The following is a 16,304-nucleotide window of genomic DNA, read 5'->3' as shown; positions in this document are numbered from 1 at the left end:
AAAGTTTGTATTAAAGCGTTTAGTTAATTTATTTAAAAATAATAAAAAATTATTATTAAACCCAAAAGCTTCATCTGTGTTGGTGTTTTATTTCATTGTGTCAGCAAGATCGGTTCCTCTAATCGCCAGTCATCATCTCCATGAATTCTGAAACCAATAATACGGATTGGTATTAGAAAAGGAAGGATCATATAAAATATTCAAAACCCACCATCAAAGTCCACTGTTCCGGAGCCATCAGTATCGATCTCAGCAATGATACCGTCCAGATCGCTGGAGGAGAGCTTGTCGTCCAGGGCGGCAAGGATTTCCTTGAGGGTGGAGGTGGTGATGTAACCGTTGCCCTCGCGATCGTACAGACGGAAGGCCTCCTTCAGCTCCTTCTGAATGGCCTCGGCGTCCTCCTCCTCGAGGAAATGGGCGGCAATGTTGCAGAAGCCATCAAAGTTTACTTTTCCAGTATCCTCCGGATCGTTCTCGTCAATCAGATCCTGCAGCTCGCTCTCCTCGAACATCTGACCCATGCTGTTCAGGATGGTCTTGAGGCGCAGGGTCTCGATGAAGCCCGTTTTTTGTGTGTCGAACATTTGGAATGCCTTGCGCATGATGTCCATCTTCTCGTCATCCTCCTGCAGTTACGAAAATGAACATATTAGGCACTTCACAGACTGCCACCATCGATTGCACAATCTCCCCCTTCAAAAATAAGAAATGGTACACCCGATAGATACCATTTTGTATCTGTATCTGTATCTGAATCTGGCTGCGCGACAATCTCAAAGGCGGACGAGTATCCAATCCTATCCAATGCGTTCCAACTGCGTTGGCCTGCGGACGAGAACTAAACCGATCGCCTGGCCAAGATCATTATTTATAAACAACAAATTTCGCTTAGTGGAAGCGTCACTCATACGCAGCATACACCTAAGAAAAGGCAAAAGCAAAAGTAGAGGTACTGGCCGCCGAGGCGGATGCGGCGGCTGAGAAGGTGGAGGTGGAGGTGGTGGCATCTATGTACATCCAAATCTATCCATCGGTTATTGTTGGTTTGGCTTTCGGCAAAGCACTTTATTAACAGCCATTGGAATGCGAGACCTGCCGAAGGCGGCGGTGGTGGTGGTAGTGGTGGTAGAGGATGCGGAGACTGATTCTGGCCAGACGCTGATCTAAATCAGATCAAAGTGTTACAGGTGCACAACCGATCGGCAGCAGTGGGTGGTGGGTGGTTGGGTGTTTGGGTAGGGTGTTTTGGTATTTGGTATTTCTTTTGGGATAGCTGGGGTTTTGGTGTCGGCTGATATCTAAGGTCAGAGCGGCGGCAGTACAGCGACGTCATTTCCATCATCTTTTTACCGCTGGCAGCCGGAAAAACGAGCGCACAGCGCACGCCACAATTATGCAAAGAGCAGCACTCAGATACATGGACACAGATACATTTACAAATACAGATACAGATAGAGATAGAGATCGAGATACTCGTACATGGTATACTCCCTCGCATCCGCATCCATGTGGGTGTGCGTGCCTGGTGTGTCGGTCACTCAGTCAGTCACTAAAAATCGACTATAAACGTCTTCACAATCAGTCACAAAATCAGCGCGATTTTCTCACGGTAATTGTATTTTTAGTACTTTATAGCAATTTTTGTCCATATGATCATGAGTGGGCCAGATGCCGTCTCTGCTGGTTCTGCCGATTCCACAGGCTCTTGGCCGCTACTGCTAGTTGTTAGTGTTGTGGTTAACCGCTGGGGTTCGCCCCCCCATGCCGAACCCCTTCTACACAGGAAAAAACAAAGCGAACCAGACATCAATCGAACTCGGTTCCTGCCAAATCAATAATTTCCACAACATTGAATAAGAACATCGTTTTGGTAATGATAGCATCACCTTTATATTGGCCTAATAACTCAGACTTACTGGCAATAGTTTGGGTTTTAGGTAAACTTTTTAAAGGCTTTATTATCCCTGCTATGTGAGATAATTTTGGATGCCCTGTTGATCAGGTAATCTTCCTATTTTATGCACTTGAAGTGCCTAATTTCTCCCTGTGTAACTACCTTCCCCCACTCGGAAGCTCGCAAATTGGTTTCTGCGCAAAAATGTTGATTTGGTTTTATATTTTTGCTTTAAAACAAACAAACAGGCATTCAGGCTGGCAAATGGACATCAAGCAAGATGGACAGGTCAGTCGAGGGAGCCGGAAGGGGTATGAGCATGGGTTTGGATAGTTCGTTCGGTCTTTGTGTCTCTGTGTGTAACCTTCCGACGGCATTTTTTGGCAAAGGCAGCCAGTAGCAGTGGCAAGAGCAGCAACTTTGATGGTCATTTGATTTTTATTATTTATGACAAAACGTGAAACACTTTTGGAATGTGCCGCCGGGCCAGGTGGGTGGGGGTCTAATGGGGGGTAGTATGCTTTCAGTGGCTTGTAGTGGGGGCAGGTGCTGGGGCGACACTAGAGTGCACTCATACTTACACCGAAAGTTCGATTGTTTTTGCATAATTCCCAAAAATGTGCGCTTCCCCTTGTAAAAATAGCTCGAGTGGTGGCCAGTGGCCACAGACGTGGCACTAGTTCTAATTCGGATGCTGACAGTTTGGTGGCATGAAATTTAAGGCAAGATTTACGACGTAATTACCACAACAAATTGTATGAGCCAGGAGCGAAGTCGCAACGACTGCGCCCCAAACAGACGATCTAAAAATGAAAATGATGAAACTATGATTTGAAAACTTGAGGAGGTTGTTGATCCTCATTAATGCCGACTCAAAGTCAATAGTTATGGCTTAAATATGAGTTATAGTTTTTTGAATTAAATCATTTCTGGGGCCCTCTTTGGGCGCCTTGTATTTTGGATCCCGCATCTAAACCAATTACAAAATTGTTGCGCTTTCTTTTTCCGGCTGAACGAAACGAAATTGATTAAAATAGCTTATGCCACGTAGAGCGTCTCCAGCTGTGGTCAAATCCCATATATTCATTCAGGGAAACGGAAGGAATGGCTCTATATTGGTCTTTGCTTCTTTTAATGGGTAATTAAGACCATCAAACAAGGCCTAACCCTTAACATTTTGTAATCCTTTTGTCAGGCCTCTGTTTGGTGGCCGCCTATGATGATACCGAAGAGGAGCCCCATTGTTTTCATATTAGCGATGACAAGTGTCCCAATATCAACATAACCTTCTGGATATACACGTAACTTGCTTACTATTCAGCTACTAAGATAAATATTAAAAGTGAGTGTCTCATAGGAAAAGTAATCGAAATGGTATAAGAGCGAAAACAACGAATTTAAACTTGCTTTTGCCCCAAAAGCCGTTGAAAGTTTTGATTCATGGCTTCCATGGAAACCGTGATTACACTCCAAATGACCAGCTACGATCCTTGCTATTGGACCTCGACTACAACGTGATTTCTGTGGACTACGCCAACCTGGCCAAGGAGCCGTGCTACTCCGAGGCGGTGATCAATGCCCCTCTTGTGGGTCGTTGCCTGGGCAGACTTCTGAGCACCCTGCTCTACCATCGGATAGTGAAGTATGAGGATCTTCATCTCATTGGCTTTGGGCTGGGGGCTCATGTGGCCGGCTTTGCCAGCAATGCTATGAAAAAGCCGGTGAATCACATCACCGCCTTGGATCCCGCAAAGCCATTGTTTTTGGGCACGGATCCTGCTAAGAAACTGGATCCCAACGATGCCAAATTCGTCGATGTCATCCACACGGATGTAATGATGCTGGGACTATTGGATGCGGTGGGCGATGCCGATTTTTACATCAATATGGGCATTAGCCAGCCCAAGTGTGGTCCCCAGAATAAAAGTATGTAGTTGTATTAAAATGTATCATAATTTAATCATCAAATTGTAATGTTTTTAGTGGAAACCCATTACTGCTACCATAATCGCTCAGCGGTTTACTACGCCGAGTCAATAAGCTCATCTTCCCCCGGATTCTATGGCTATCACTGCTCCAGCTTCAAGGATTTCGTATCGGGTGTGTGCGCCCCTAAAGATAATGTGGAGCTAATGGGATTCGGCGTCAGCGTTCAGTAAGTTTCTCCTAGTTTTTCTATCCGTTTTTTTTAACAAAACTCCGCTTTAAAGAAATGCCAGGGGACGGTACTTTTTGGACACCAATGATGGGCCTCCTTATGCCATGGGCAAGAGCTTCAATAAGCTAAGCCGCCAGGTGATGGGACGCACCTTCGTAAACGATGAACTTATGAATAAAATGTTTGGCATTGAAAATAAGGAACAGAAAGTTGAAGCTTAAAATTGTAACATTTCTGAATAAATGATTCAGAAATAGATAGAATCTATTCATTTAATAAATTATGAAATGAAAAACGTGAAGAATGTATTGCATACTTTTAGGTTCAACATCTAATAAAAATGATATAAGCTTAGAGTACCATTTTAAAAAACACATAGTTCTTTAAAAATAATCAATATTTTTGGATACTATTTTTTGCTAAAAAAAAACTATATATTTGTACATATATTTCTCAGTACAAATATGTTTCCCAATTCTGTGGAAAAATACGTATTTTTAAACTCAATTTCAAAGCATTTGATGAAGCATATTTTTTTGACGTGTTCAGGTAAGTTTTACTTTCGGCTGGCAATCAACAGGAGAGGGCGAAGGAGAAGGGGCGCCATGTCATCAACTCGTTGGGCCAGATGACAGATGCCAAGAAAAAGTTGCCGCCAGTGGCTGACTGAAAACACGGCTACATATGCATATTTATATCGAAAGCAATTTCACGCGCCTTTGCCTTTTCATTCGAAACGAGAAACATAATGGAATTCTCGGTTGCGAGGGGCGGCGGACTAACGAAACTAACGCGGAACTAACAGGGCCAAAACAACAAATATGCCTTGCATTCCGTCGCCAAGAAGCGACGACAACCGAGGATGCATTTTGAACGCGACCCCACGAAATCAAAGCAGGCGACGTCGAGTAGTTTGATCGATAAAAGTCAAACTCGAACTGTTAGGAGCGCCCCAACGTGGAGCTAATCAGAACTCGCCCGATGAGTAGTAAGTAGTAGGCAGTAGACTTCTAAACAGAACGGAAACGGCAAAGGATACAAAGCGTTGCCTAAAAAAATCACGGATACGGACGGAACAAACGAAAGAAGGTTGACATTATGGAAGAGCTTCAGGATGCCAGCATCCATCACATGACCGCCAAGGTGATTTCTGCCATCAAGAACACCAAATGCTATGAGCCCTTGTTCAAGGAGCTGCAGCGACTGGTCTGTAATCCCGCTGTGGATACCCATGACATGCGCAACACCCTGGAGGACGCCATCAAGGGTGCCGGCCTGGAGACGGAGATTCGTAACATTGTCTATAATCTGGTCCGCAGCCGTCTCACCAGACCCGATGAGAAGACCCAGGCCAGCAAACAAAATACGGTGTGTAGGCCTTTTTCAATATTCCATACCTTAGCTTTACTATATTTTTTACTACTAGTAGCTTTACTACTATTTACAATAATAGAAGAGTTATCTCTGATGTTTCCTTCAATATACCTGTAGTGACACATAGGGAACCCAAAGGGTTTGCTACACATAATGAAATCTTAATTTTTGTTTATTTTTTTGGGATCTACCCAAATGGAGGTGTCAACAAGTTCTTCTCATTTTCTAGCTGTTAAAGTAGTATTCATTATTTATAATTGTTCTAAAATTAAAAATATTATTACATTCCTTGCAGAAACCCACCGTTAGTGATCCCCTTGGCTACTTGAAAAGGGCCGGAGTCCTATGGGATCGCAGAGTGCGAAAGAGTCTCAATGCCATGTGCACGGAACTAAAGGTTCCGCTGCATGGCCAGCCCAGGATCAGTGCCGACCGAGAGGACTTTATGGCTAAGTGGAACGAGTTGAGCAACTACAATATGGGTAAGTATATTTCAAGTACTTAAGTGATTAGGAGTGTGTTTTATGCGGAAGTGATTTCAGATTTGGCCAACTATAGACCAGTGTACGCACCCAAGGACCTGTTGGAAGTGTTACTTTCCCTTAAAGGACCTGCTAAAACCACCGAACCCACAGAGTATGTCGGTCTTTCTTGGGTCATAATACCTATTATCTAAATTTTTTATTCCTCCAGCCACATACCTTTATGGGAATTCTCACACATAGCCCTTCCAGTAAAAAATCTCTTCGAACTGAGGGCGCATTATGCCGATCTTCTACGCAGTGATAGTTACTTGGGTGTACCAGATCTGACTATTCAGTGCCAGCGTATCCTTGAGGCCAGGCATGCTCCGATGTGTCAACAGTTTCTAAAGAAGGGCTGTACTCCAGCGCCCTATCGGGGAGCCCTTTGGGCTTCTGTGTTGGACAGCAAGTTGCACGATTATGTAAGTTGGGAGTCATTTACAAGTTGCTAGAGAGAGTAAAAAAAAAATATTTCCATCCAGGATATCGAATACTGGCAAAAATTGCGAAATTCGGTGTGGACCACGGATCACATTGTGGACAAGCTGGTGTTCAAGGACATTCAGCTGACCGCCTCCAACGACGACCAGTACTTTGTGTTTGAGGACGTGCTCTACCAGGTGCTGCTCTGTTTTTCCCGGGACACAGACATCGGCGGCTGCGTGGAGTACGAAGCTTTTCCGGTCAAGGGCAAGACGTACGAGGGCCCGCCCTCTGGTGTGGTGCCATTCCACGGCATCTGCATGTTCGCAGCCCCCTTCTGCTACTTGTACGACTCCCCAGTGAACCTCTACTATACCTTCCGTGCCTTCTATATCCGCTACTGCCACCGCCTTACCACGATCAACACGCATCCGCAGGGCATAGTCAGTTTGTGCCTGCTCTTTGAGAAGCTGCTTCAGACCTATGAGCCACAGCTTTGGTCGCATTTCCGAGAGCTCCAAATCCAGCCGTAAGTAGGACTTAGGGGCTTTGATCTTGGTCCTCTATAATCACAATAATTCCTTCCAGCTTGCGTGTTGTCTTCAAGTGGCTAATGCGCGCTTTTTCGGGGCATCTGCCTCCCGACCAGCTGCTGATACTTTGGGATTTGGTAAGGAACTCACCATTTTTGCCTGTATTTGAAATTTCAAAACAATTCTCATTTTCTTTTCCAGATCCTTGGCTTTGATAGCCTAGAGATCTTACCGCTCTTTGCAATTATAATCCTTAGCTTCCGGAAGGAGAGCATCATGCAAGTGGCCTCGCTGGACAGCATCGAAGCTATTCTGGCGGATCTCTCCTCCATCAAGGTTCTGCCTTTGGTCCAGCTGGCCCTTAGCCGGGACTGATGGATACTCTGTTATTTTTCGGTGGGTTTTATCGTAGTAACAAAATTAAAGTATTAAAATTGTCACAAATGTAAAATATACTTCTTTATTAATAAAAAAAGATCAACATCAAAATTGCTAAACTTTATAGCAGAAGTACTTAGAATCATTGACGTTCAACGAAATCCAGATGAACGCCACCCTTCAAGGCGGCCATAAAGTAGGTGTCATCATACTGATTATCCTTGCGGGTCTTGGGATTAACCTTGATGTCAAAGTTACGTACAATCTCCACCAAAGCTGCTTTGAGTTGGGTGAGAGCAAAACGCATACCTGAAACAAAAATGCCATCTAAGCCTCTGAATCAAATTTGAGTCGCAAACGCTCTTACCTGGACAGATGCGAGGACCATCGCCAAAGCCGAAGTAAACGCCTTGGTCCCTGTATTTCTTCATTCCTCCGTTCTCCTCCAAGAAGCGCTCTGGCTTAAAGGTTTTCGGGTCTTCGTAGTATTGGGGATCATAATGGAGAGCATTAACTGGGATGATGACCACATGGCCGGGCTTCACTTGCGCCCTGACTCCATTCTTGTTGATGAACTCATAGGGCTGGGTTACCAATTTGCGGAGTACCAAGCCAGGGGGGAAAAGTCTCAAAGCCTCTGAAAATTTTCTTTAAATATTTAAAAAAAAGTTGTCCGATTTATGTGCGGGGATAACTCACCATGAATACAGGCATCCAGGTAGGGCAGATCACTCATCTGTTCAAAGGACAGTTCGTCCTTGCCAATTTCCTCCCTCAACTTTTGCTGCTCCTTCGGATAGCGGCCCAGTGAGAGTAATGTATGAGCCAACACCTGAGCCGTTGTCTCGAATCCGTCAGTTAGGAACGTCATCGTATGCGATGTCAACTCCTCCACACTCAGTCCTCGTTTATCCTGCAACTGCAGCATGTAATTGAGGAAGTCCTCACGCTGCTGGGGATTCTCCCGCCTCATTACTACGCACTTCTTCATCAGGTCATAGAAAAATTCTTCGACGTCTTTGGCAAACAGAGAGACCTGATAGAATTTTTGGATTTGAGGCCAGATGGTGGCAAGGGTCATGTAGAAGAAAAATCCAAAGGTATGCTCGAAGACGCGCTTGATCATGCCCACCACGGGCGTGGGGTTATCCGTGAAATTTTGTGCAGAGATGCCCAGGACGCAGTCGGAGACCACTTCGGTGGTGTAGCACAAGCACACATCCTTGGCATTCAAGCCATCCGACGAGGCCATTCGTTGCTGTTTCTTGATATAATCCACTAGTTTTTTACACACGCTTTGGGACACCGGGTACGCGGCCTTGATCTGTTAAATCAATTTAAAAAATTTATTAGAAGAATGGGGCTCCCGCATTTGTTTACTCAGTGGCTACATGCCAAGCATATTAATTGACTCTCTCGCAATGAAAACTGACGTACAAGCCTAACAAAATTATTACGCCGCACTTTTAAGAACCAGTTTCTTTCCAAGTCTTACCCGATGCGCTGACAGTCCGGGCGTGACTTCCGCACGCCTCTCCTTCCAAGCCTCGCCCTTCAATATGAACGGATTGTTTTTCAAGATCGAGTCCCCAGAACCGCCGATCTAAAATTTAAAATAAATCACAATTCTAAACCACTGCACTTTTCTATTTCTCACAAATTGGCTCATTTCATTGTCATGGAAGCTGCGGAAGTCGTTCACCAAAATCTTGCGGATGTATTCCGGATTAATGATGAGAAGTTGGGGCCTTCTGGTGGTGTAAACACCAACGATATTGTCGGTTTCTTTATATTGGCTAATTTAGTCAAAGTATTAGTTATTGAATTAATCTTTGCACATCTAGGTGATTGAATAATTACTTGTAGATGTCGTCGGTGTCGTAGACTGGGTTTCGCTTTTGCGTAAACATGCTCGGGAAGCTGCCCACGAAAGGCCATGCCTTGGCTTCGGGGATCCCCCGCTTCTTCCAATACCCAAAGTTCCAAACTAGGAAGACATAAAACAAGGCCAGAAATCCGACCAGCAGAAACAAAATCGTAGTGAGTGGACACATGGCACAACCGCTCAGTAACGAGGCGAAAAACGAACTGAAGCTCTATTGAGCAATCTCCCTGATTTAAATTGAACTTGATGACAGTCAAGTGGATGGGCGGGCAGCCACGAACATGGATTCACCCAATAAACAAATTGATAAAATGGCCTGCTTCCCATACCGTAATACTCCCAGGCTTCCATTTGGTGATAAGAGTCGCTCGTCTTATCAAGATCAAGTGGAAGCCCTCAACTATATCTTCACCAAAAAGATTGATATGATAAGTAGTTTGTGGTGGCAACCTAGTAAGTTATAGACAATCCAATCGGTTTATCAGCAGACTGATGCAATGATGTTTGCCCCCGAGGTTTTTCTTTGAAAAAACGTGTTACAATAATGAAATTGAAATTCTCTTTATTCCTGACCTCTACGTGTGTTTGGCGTAGAGGTGGCGTAGAGGTTTGGATTTTGGGAATGCTATACATATAGCTCATATTTTAATTGTTTTTCTTTTCTTATCAAAATCACATGAACATAAAGAAGGCTAGCTTTCTCTCCTAGTTTTTTTTTTCAATTTGAGAGAAGTCATTATTAAATTATTTGCGAAGGTATTTGTTATTTCAGCTCCTTAAAATCCAGCCAAATGCCTCCTTTTAAAGCGGCCATGAAATATGTATCGTCGAATTGATTGTCAGTGCGCGTTTTTGGATTAACTTTAAAGTCAAAGTTGCGGACTATTTCTACCATAGCCGACTTGAGTTGGGTCAAAGCAAATTTCATGCCTGCAAGAAAAGGATATTCGGTTTTAGGCAAAAGACAATTGGGTCCCTTGAATGTACTCACCCGGGCAAATGCGGGGACCATCACCAAAGCCAAAGTAAATGCCTTGATCTCTGTACTTTTTGGATCCTCCATTGGATTCCAAGAATCGTTCTGGCTTGAATTTATCCGGTTCTTCAAAGTATTGAGGATCCTTTTGAAGGGAACTGACTGGAACAATGACTACTTCTCCGGGGTAAACTTTAACTTTGACACCATTTTTGTTGACAAATTCATACTCTTCGGTTACTACCTTCCGTGCAGCCAAAACAGGCGGAAAAAGTCTCAAGGTTTCTGAAAATAATTATGGTTTATACATCATCTATGTTTATATAAATAATTAATTCTGTTTTACCATGAATGCAGGCTTCCATGTAGGGCAGTTCGCTCAGCTCCTCGAAGCTTAGGTTCTTGGTGCCTATCTCTTCCCTTAACTTTCGAATCGTCTCGGGATTACGTGCCAGCAACAACAGCATGTGGGCCAGAGTTCCAGCCGTTGTCTCGAATCCGTCCGTAAGGAAAGTCATCGTATGCGAGGTCAACTCTACGGTCTCTAAGCCTTTTTTTTCCTGGAGGGTTAACATGTAATTGAGGAAGTCATCGCGTTGCTGCACTGGATTCTCTTTCCTTAAAAGAATGCACTTCTTCATGATGTCGAAGAAGAAGTTCTCAACATCCTTGGTAAAAAAAGGAACGGTGTAGAACTTCCTGATTGGAGGCCACAGATTGGCCACCACAGTGAAGAATATGAAGCCAAATGACTGATCGAAAACTCTTTTGATCATTCCAACCAGAGGTGTTGGGTTATCCGTGAAACTCTGGGCCGAGATTCCCAGGACACAATCCGATACCACTTCGGTGGTGTAGCACAGACACAGATCCTTGGCATTTAAACCATCTGAGGGTGCCATCTTGCTTTGTTTTTTTATATAGTCCACAAACTTTTTGCACACATCTTGGGAAACAGGATAGACAGCTTTGACCTTTAGGTTAAAAGATATGTTGGTAATAATAAGTTGGATACTATTGGATACTGGATACTTGGAAAATCAATAAAAATTATGAAAGCATTTTTTAGATTTGAGTATACCTTAATCGATTTGTAGACCGATTCTCTGTGATTCTGCATCAAAATCTAACAACAAAATATTTTTAAGTTTTTTGTCAGATTTTCTGGAGGATTCACTTCCAAAAAGTAAAAAAAGCATGGAAGGACAATATGGGCCCCAGCAATGGCTATATCTTGACCAATTTCTATCCAATTCTTGAGCGGAATACCTTAATCGATTTGTAGATCGATTCTCCGTGATTCTGCATCAAAATCTAAGAACAAAATATTTTTAAGTTTTTTGTCACATTTCCTGGGGGACCCCCTTCCAATATGTGAATAAGGCGTGGAAGGACAATATGGCCCCCAGCGATGGCTATATCTTGACCAATTTCTATCCTATTCTTGAGCGGAATACCTTAATCGATTGGTAGATCAATTCTCCGTGATTCTGCATCAAAATTTAAGTACAAAATATTTTTTACATTTTTTGTCAGATTTCCTGGGGGATCCTCTTCGAAAGTGTGAAAAATGCATGGAAGGATAATATGGGCCCCAGCAATGGCTATATCTTGACCAATTTCTATCCGTTTCTTGTGCGGATTACCGTACCACGATTCTGTAGTAAAATCTAAAAACAATAAGTGTTTTAGAATAAATCCAAAAACACTTATAAAAACTGTATTTGTATATTAACTTCGGCTCCACCCTAATTTAGCTTTCCTATCTTGTATACCTATTAGCATGAAATCATATCAATTCATTGATGGCTATTAATTTATAAAAATGATACCTTATATTATTCATTCATTAACTAACGATAACCTTTTAAACGTTCTCAATACACATTAAAAACACAGCGTTATCAGCAAAATAGATTGTATTAATTCGGACTCGGAATTACTTACCCGATTTGCTGAAAGTCCTGGCGTTACTTCCGCGCGTCTCTCTTTCCACTCATTTCCTGACAGTACGAATGGATTGTTGGCCAATATCCTGTCCACCTTCTTATTAGTCTGCCAACATATATGCAATAAGTTATTACATATAACTTTAAATTAAAGAATTTCAAGTACATACAAACAAACCCATTTCATTATCATGGAAACTGCGAAAGTCGCTGGCATATATTTTATGAGCATACTCCGGTGTTGTGACCATCAGTTGCGGAAGACGAGTATTGAACAAACCCACAATGCTATCGGAGTCCTTGTATTGACTAATGATAATATATTGTTAGTTTAATTTCTCGAATGAATTCTTTGCTTACTTATAGACGTCCTCAATGTCATATACCATGTTCCGCTTCTGGGTGAATACACTGGGGAAACTGCCAACAAAAGGCCATGCCTTCGCACTTGGTATTCCACGCTTTTTCCAGTAGTTGAAGTTCCATGTCAAAAAGATGTACACCAGGGCAAACAGCCCAACCAAACCCAACAAAATTGTGGTAACCGGACACATGACCACTCGCAACGAAATCAGAACCATACTGAGCGTATATTGAGCAATTTTTTTGATTTAAATTAAACCTCCCAGCGGCCAAGTACTATAGGCATAAAGCAATCTTGAACTCAGTAAACAAATTGATAAAACTACGCCGCGTTGTTGCACATAAAAAATCACTATCTGTGCGTTGTGTTCCGTGATAAGAGATTATGTGAATCTCACCCAATTTATATGCGATAAAAACTAAATTAAAATGAGTAAAACAAGAGTTACAAAACCATCTAAAGTAAATCAAAATTTGAAAAAAATATTGTTTTTTATTTAATGAAGTTTTGAAACTAAGTACTCTTTGACTTATTCGGAAACTGTTTTCCTTGGCATTTAGTGTTATTTAAGGAAGTTTTAAGAACACATAAACACGAGAATTCTTTAATAGCCATAAGAGACCTCATTGGACACAATATACCAAAATGATTGAAATGATTAACGAACCCATACCCGAGGTGGATATGTTGAAAGTGGCGACAAACGCAGATGTACAGCGTAGGGCTATTCTCGGCTTTGCCCCACGGATCGGAATGGTCATTGTCGACTACGATGATCTGGACAGGATCGACAACTTCTATTTGCAGTGCCAGAAGTATCGGGACTACTATCGCGATCCACACCACAAAATGCACAAGCCCACTCGCTTCCGGCAACACCAGGGCAAGTGTGGCATTAGACTGGACCGGAGTGTAGAGGAACTGACCCAGCCGATCCGTTGGGTTGAGGAACGCAAGCCTGTGGTCTATCCAGAGGTCAGGAGTGCCAGCATGCGGCTTGGCGTTCCGTTAATGCCCCAAATTCTAGGTCGCTACGACAAATGCACCTCCATGGCCTACAAACGCTAAGAAATCGATTTGGATCCTGGCTAGAAGTGTTCGCTTGGGGTCTGGGTTCCTTTGGGAAAGTTTCGAGAATTGATTTTTGATATATCTATCGGGTCGAACTTGAGGCAGTCTCAGAGAATCTCAAACCTTAAGCAAACTCATTATTTTATTCAAATTTATGTGTATTCACACGACTACACTAGTGAAATATGTGACAAATATAGTCTTAATACAAGTAATATTTATAAATTTTATAATTTTATAAATTTGGTTCCCAGTACCCTTATACCCTACATTTTATTTATTTTTAGGCGGACTGGAGGTGCCCGCATAGACACTCTAGTTGTAAAATGGCTAAAAAGTGTTCCAAAAGTAACATTTTGCCCAAAATCATCGTTCTCCTCACATTGTTAAACATTTTTAGGTAAATCGAAGGGCATTATTATGCCTTATCTAGATCAATTATCGTTTACCAAATAACAGAAAAGTAATTAGCTAAAAACCCCACAAAAACGAATAGGCCATATGGTGCGTATACGCAATATTTAAAGACCTCATATTCCGTATAGGCCTGTCGTCTCGATTAAATTTAGGAAACTACACATAACTTGTCTAAAAGATCTCCAGAGGTCGAAAGTTCCCCTTCCCGATTTTATATCTTCGATACTATTAATTTAACTTATTAAAAATTCAATCATGCAATCAATGTTTAATATTTTTAAATTGTTCTTTAATAATCATAATGCATATAAAGGTACAGTTGTTCACAAGAAAGGAAATCTTAAAATGCTACATAAATTATATAAACTTGATAACGTTTCATTTTTTATAACCAGATAGAAGCAGCAAATTACACAAATTTAACATTTAAATCAAACTTAATTAGATAGGTAATAAATCGTATAGGTCTAATAAATAAATGTATGCATTTTCTCAATAATTGCTCAAGCGTTAAATAATAAAAAATAGTATTAATAAACAAGTTGGATAAGTATAAGGCAAATATAATTAGGATTATCAAAAAATATTAACAACAAAATGGGTTTCTTTACTGGATGGACTTTAGCCACTTTTCTATTTGCAGATTGCATTTTTACGATTTTTTTCAAGAGTTTTTCTTTTTAATTTATAATATTAATTTCTTTTTTGTATACGCATTTTACATTTTTTCTTTATATAGAAAATTTGTTGGTTGGTTTAGCACCGGCATAGGACACTTGCTTCGTTTTGTTCAATGCTCGTGGCACGCACGCTTGCCGCTTCTGGAGAGGATTAGACATCAATGGCTAGGACGGCTCAATGTCTATGGGTAATTTGGAAATGAGTTTCAGGAATGCTTGAAATGTCTAGCCACCGCTGCCGGGTTGGTGTTTTAGGATCGAAATGTTTCATAGTGACCTGTGGCGGGTGCACTTGACGTGTTACTTTTATACCACCTGGCCGTGGGAGAGAGCTTGGCCAGGGGAAGATCTATCCTTTGGCAGTGGTAGCACTAAGGGCCTGAGTCTAAAAGTTAATCAATGGCTTTTACGATCTACAACGCCTTGAAATTGGGAGAAAGGCGAGCAGCCAGTAAGTGTCATCGATTAGCCAATAGATCTTCAGGCATTTGGTCTATGTGGGTCATGATTTGTGTTGCTATTTATTCGCGTCCATAGCCATTTGATGGCAGCAGGGATTTGTGTTCTGGCCCTGCAAAAATGTTCCACGAAATTTGCAGGACCCCGAACACACTCCCCTGCTGCAAGTTCTCTTTTCGAAGGGTAACGTGCGGTTATGAGTTTTATTTTCGTGTGCGTACTTTGATTTCGTATTAGCTTAATTTTTTCTTTATATACAAAATGTTGGGTTTTTATATGTTTTTTGTTTTTTTTTTCTTTTTCTTAGGATCATATACGTGGGTATATATGATTATATAAATTGTTTGCTGTGCAAATATATATGTATAATGTATATATCGTTTTACAAAAGGGTTTCGTTACTTGTCGTTAGTTTTTCATACAAGGTTATTGATTTTCATATATTTTTGTTTGAGTGTTTCATGTTCGGCTCGTCGAGTCTTGTCAGTAGGTTATATACAAATTGTTTGGATTTTCATGTTGCATCAATGCCTCTAGCTATCAAATCTCTATAAAATTACATACAACTACAATTTACAACGATTTCAATTCATTTATAAATTTTTTTTCAAACGCACTTGGGTGCGAGGATTTTTACAGGAATTTAGCATACAAAAAGGCATTTGAAATTAAGGGATTTCTTCTCACACTACGCTATAGTTAGGCGTTCTTGTTAGGTTTCTTGACTTTGATCTTGATCTATTCATTGCACTAATCCAATGGCAACTCGACGACAGCTTATGGGTTTTGTTCGGGCATTATATTTTATGAATACTTTTTGTTTTTTTTTGGGTAACTTAGGTCGGCGGAGGTCCGTGGGGGTACGACAACATCGGCTCCAGACTGCGGGCGAAGGTGTTCGAGAACATGCAGGTGTAGTCCTCACCGTGGGGCACCAGAGTGGCCACACCTAAAAGCAGCAGCATGAGAGCCTGAATGGGCAGGGAGGCACGGGCAACGCGGCCTAGGAAGCGAGCACCGCGCGCCAGAACCGTGGTATTGATGACATCGCCATCGACAGCATCGCCATCGGTGTTGCTGTGGACACAAAAAGTCAATTAGTTTTGGGAAAAAACAATGTATCTCATAATTAACAAAATGCTACAGCTACAGAGGGGCAATCTATGTGCTCGTTTGAATCATAACTTTAAAGTGCACAAGATGCTCGAACTAAAAT

General features: G+C 41.9%; 7 protein-coding genes across 19 annotated transcripts in view; 3 read left to right on the top strand and 4 right to left on the bottom strand.

Annotated features, from left to right (window-relative positions):
• Positions 1-8: 8 nt before the first annotated feature.
• On the bottom strand, positions 9-2,596 carry LOC6497209 (troponin C). Of its 2 annotated transcripts, none has more exons than XM_032451859.2 (3): positions 2,479-2,596; positions 212-629; positions 9-147 (listed from the first exon to the last, which is right to left on the bottom strand). In XM_032451859.2, the coding sequence occupies exons 2-3, from the start codon at positions 612-614 to the stop codon at positions 119-121; spliced, it is 432 nt and encodes a 143-aa protein (XP_032307750.1). In that variant the 5' UTR covers positions 615-629; positions 2,479-2,596; the 3' UTR covers positions 9-118. The 2 variants fall into 2 exon arrangements, with proteins under 2 accessions (XP_032307750.1, XP_001962553.2); XM_001962517.4 differs by lacking the exon at positions 2,479-2,596 and adding an exon at positions 732-860.
• Positions 2,597-2,942: 346 nt separating this feature from the next.
• LOC6498328 (lipase member H-A) lies at positions 2,943-4,356 on the top strand. Its single transcript, XM_001962518.4, has 5 exons — positions 2,943-3,035; positions 3,093-3,198; positions 3,255-3,823; positions 3,881-4,052; positions 4,108-4,356. Exons 1-5 carry the CDS (start codon positions 3,002-3,004, stop codon positions 4,274-4,276), a joined length of 1,050 nt encoding a protein of 349 aa, XP_001962554.2. The 5' UTR covers positions 2,943-3,001; the 3' UTR covers positions 4,277-4,356.
• A 210-nt stretch (positions 4,357-4,566) lies between these two features.
• LOC6498329 (TBC1 domain family member 19) lies at positions 4,567-7,411 on the top strand. 2 transcript variants are annotated; one of them, XM_001962519.4, is made up of 7 exons: positions 4,567-5,423; positions 5,725-5,911; positions 5,972-6,065; positions 6,123-6,375; positions 6,436-6,905; positions 6,965-7,046; positions 7,111-7,411. In XM_001962519.4, the coding sequence occupies exons 1-7, from the start codon at positions 5,154-5,156 to the stop codon at positions 7,282-7,284; spliced, it is 1,530 nt and encodes a 509-aa protein (XP_001962555.1). In that variant the 5' UTR covers positions 4,567-5,153; the 3' UTR covers positions 7,285-7,411. The 2 variants fall into 2 exon arrangements, with proteins under 2 accessions (XP_001962555.1, XP_014762076.1); XM_014906590.3 differs by lacking the exon at positions 4,567-5,423 and adding an exon at positions 5,512-5,666.
• On the bottom strand, positions 7,338-9,383 carry LOC6497208 (probable cytochrome P450 28d1). The gene is made up of 6 exons (XM_001962520.4): positions 9,148-9,383; positions 8,945-9,083; positions 8,783-8,890; positions 7,987-8,611; positions 7,655-7,924; positions 7,338-7,596 (listed from the first exon to the last, which is right to left on the bottom strand). Exons 1-6 carry the CDS (start codon positions 9,339-9,341, stop codon positions 7,430-7,432), a joined length of 1,503 nt encoding a protein of 500 aa, XP_001962556.3. The 5' UTR covers positions 9,342-9,383; the 3' UTR covers positions 7,338-7,429.
• A 334-nt stretch (positions 9,384-9,717) lies between these two features.
• On the bottom strand, positions 9,718-12,689 carry LOC123257433 (probable cytochrome P450 28d1). The gene is made up of 6 exons (XM_044716518.1): positions 12,458-12,689; positions 12,268-12,406; positions 12,096-12,203; positions 10,495-11,122; positions 10,164-10,433; positions 9,718-10,102 (listed from the first exon to the last, which is right to left on the bottom strand). The coding sequence occupies exons 1-6, from the start codon at positions 12,676-12,678 to the stop codon at positions 9,936-9,938; spliced, it is 1,533 nt and encodes a 510-aa protein (XP_044572453.1). The 5' UTR covers positions 12,679-12,689; the 3' UTR covers positions 9,718-9,935.
• Positions 12,690-12,982: 293 nt separating this feature from the next.
• Positions 12,983-13,747, top strand: LOC6498330. The gene has a single exon (XM_001962522.3). The coding sequence runs from the start codon at positions 13,107-13,109 to the stop codon at positions 13,527-13,529; it is 423 nt and encodes a 140-aa protein (XP_001962558.1). The 5' UTR covers positions 12,983-13,106; the 3' UTR covers positions 13,530-13,747.
• Positions 13,748-14,216: 469 nt separating this feature from the next.
• The window catches only part of LOC6497204 (nesprin-1), a 99,089-nt gene continuing 97,001 nt past the window's right edge, over positions 14,217-16,304 (bottom strand). For all 11 annotated transcript variants that reach the window (XM_032451842.1, XM_032451843.1, XM_032451845.2 and 8 more), the window contains one exon: positions 14,217-16,165. In XM_032451842.1, the coding sequence (XP_032307733.1) occupies positions 15,925-16,165 (241 nt within the window). In that variant the 3' untranslated portion in view covers positions 14,217-15,924. The remainder of the gene's footprint in view (positions 16,166-16,304) is intronic.

This window comes from Drosophila ananassae, chromosome 3R (assembly GCF_017639315.1).
Source record: "Drosophila ananassae strain 14024-0371.13 chromosome 3R, ASM1763931v2, whole genome shotgun sequence".
NCBI lineage: Eukaryota > Metazoa > Arthropoda > Insecta > Diptera > Drosophilidae > Drosophila > Drosophila ananassae.
Note: the sequence above shows the minus strand (reverse complement) of the source record. Positions and strands in the feature narration are given on the sequence as shown.

Bases quoted from the DNA above. Each gene is read 5' to 3' on its own strand.
- LOC6497208 (XM_001962520.4), bottom strand. From the start codon at position 9,341: ATGTGTCCACTCACTACGATTTTGTTTCTGCTGGTCGGATTTCTGGCC. The intron at 9,084-9,147 runs GTAATTATTCAA...TGACTAAATTAG, and splicing joins GACACCGACGACATCTACAA to CCAATATAAAGAAACCGACA. The intron at 8,612-8,782 runs GTAAGACTTGGA...TTGATTTAACAG, and splicing joins CCGGACTGTCAGCGCATCGG to ATCAAGGCCGCGTACCCGGT.
- LOC123257433 (XM_044716518.1), bottom strand. From the start codon at position 12,678: ATGGTTCTGATTTCGTTGCGAGTGGTCATGTGTCCGGTTACCACAATT. The intron at 11,123-12,095 runs GTAAGTAATTCC...TTTAACCTAAAG, and splicing joins CAGGACTTTCAGCAAATCGG to GTCAAAGCTGTCTATCCTGT. The intron at 10,434-10,494 runs GTAAAACAGAAT...AATTATTTTCAG, and splicing joins CATGGAAGCCTGCATTCATG to AAACCTTGAGACTTTTTCCG.
- LOC6498330 (XM_001962522.3), top strand. From the start codon at position 13,107: ATGATTGAAATGATTAACGAACCCATACCCGAGGTGGATATGTTGAAA.
- LOC6498329 (XM_001962519.4), top strand. From the start codon at position 5,154: ATGGAAGAGCTTCAGGATGCCAGCATCCATCACATGACCGCCAAGGTG. The intron at 5,424-5,724 runs GTGTGTAGGCCT...CATTCCTTGCAG, and splicing joins AGGCCAGCAAACAAAATACG to AAACCCACCGTTAGTGATCC. The intron at 6,906-6,964 runs GTAAGTAGGACT...AATTCCTTCCAG, and splicing joins CGAGAGCTCCAAATCCAGCC to CTTGCGTGTTGTCTTCAAGT.
- LOC6498328 (XM_001962518.4), top strand. From the start codon at position 3,002: ATGGCTCTATATTGGTCTTTGCTTCTTTTAATGG. The intron at 3,036-3,092 runs GTAATTAAGACC...TCCTTTTGTCAG, and splicing joins GTCTTTGCTTCTTTTAATGG to GCCTCTGTTTGGTGGCCGCC. The intron at 3,199-3,254 runs GTAACTTGCTTA...AGTGTCTCATAG, and splicing joins ATAACCTTCTGGATATACAC to GAAAAGTAATCGAAATGGTA.
- LOC6497209 (XM_001962517.4), bottom strand. The intron at 148-211 runs GTGGGTTTTGAA...TATTGGTTTCAG, and splicing joins CGGAACAGTGGACTTTGATG to AATTCATGGAGATGATGACT.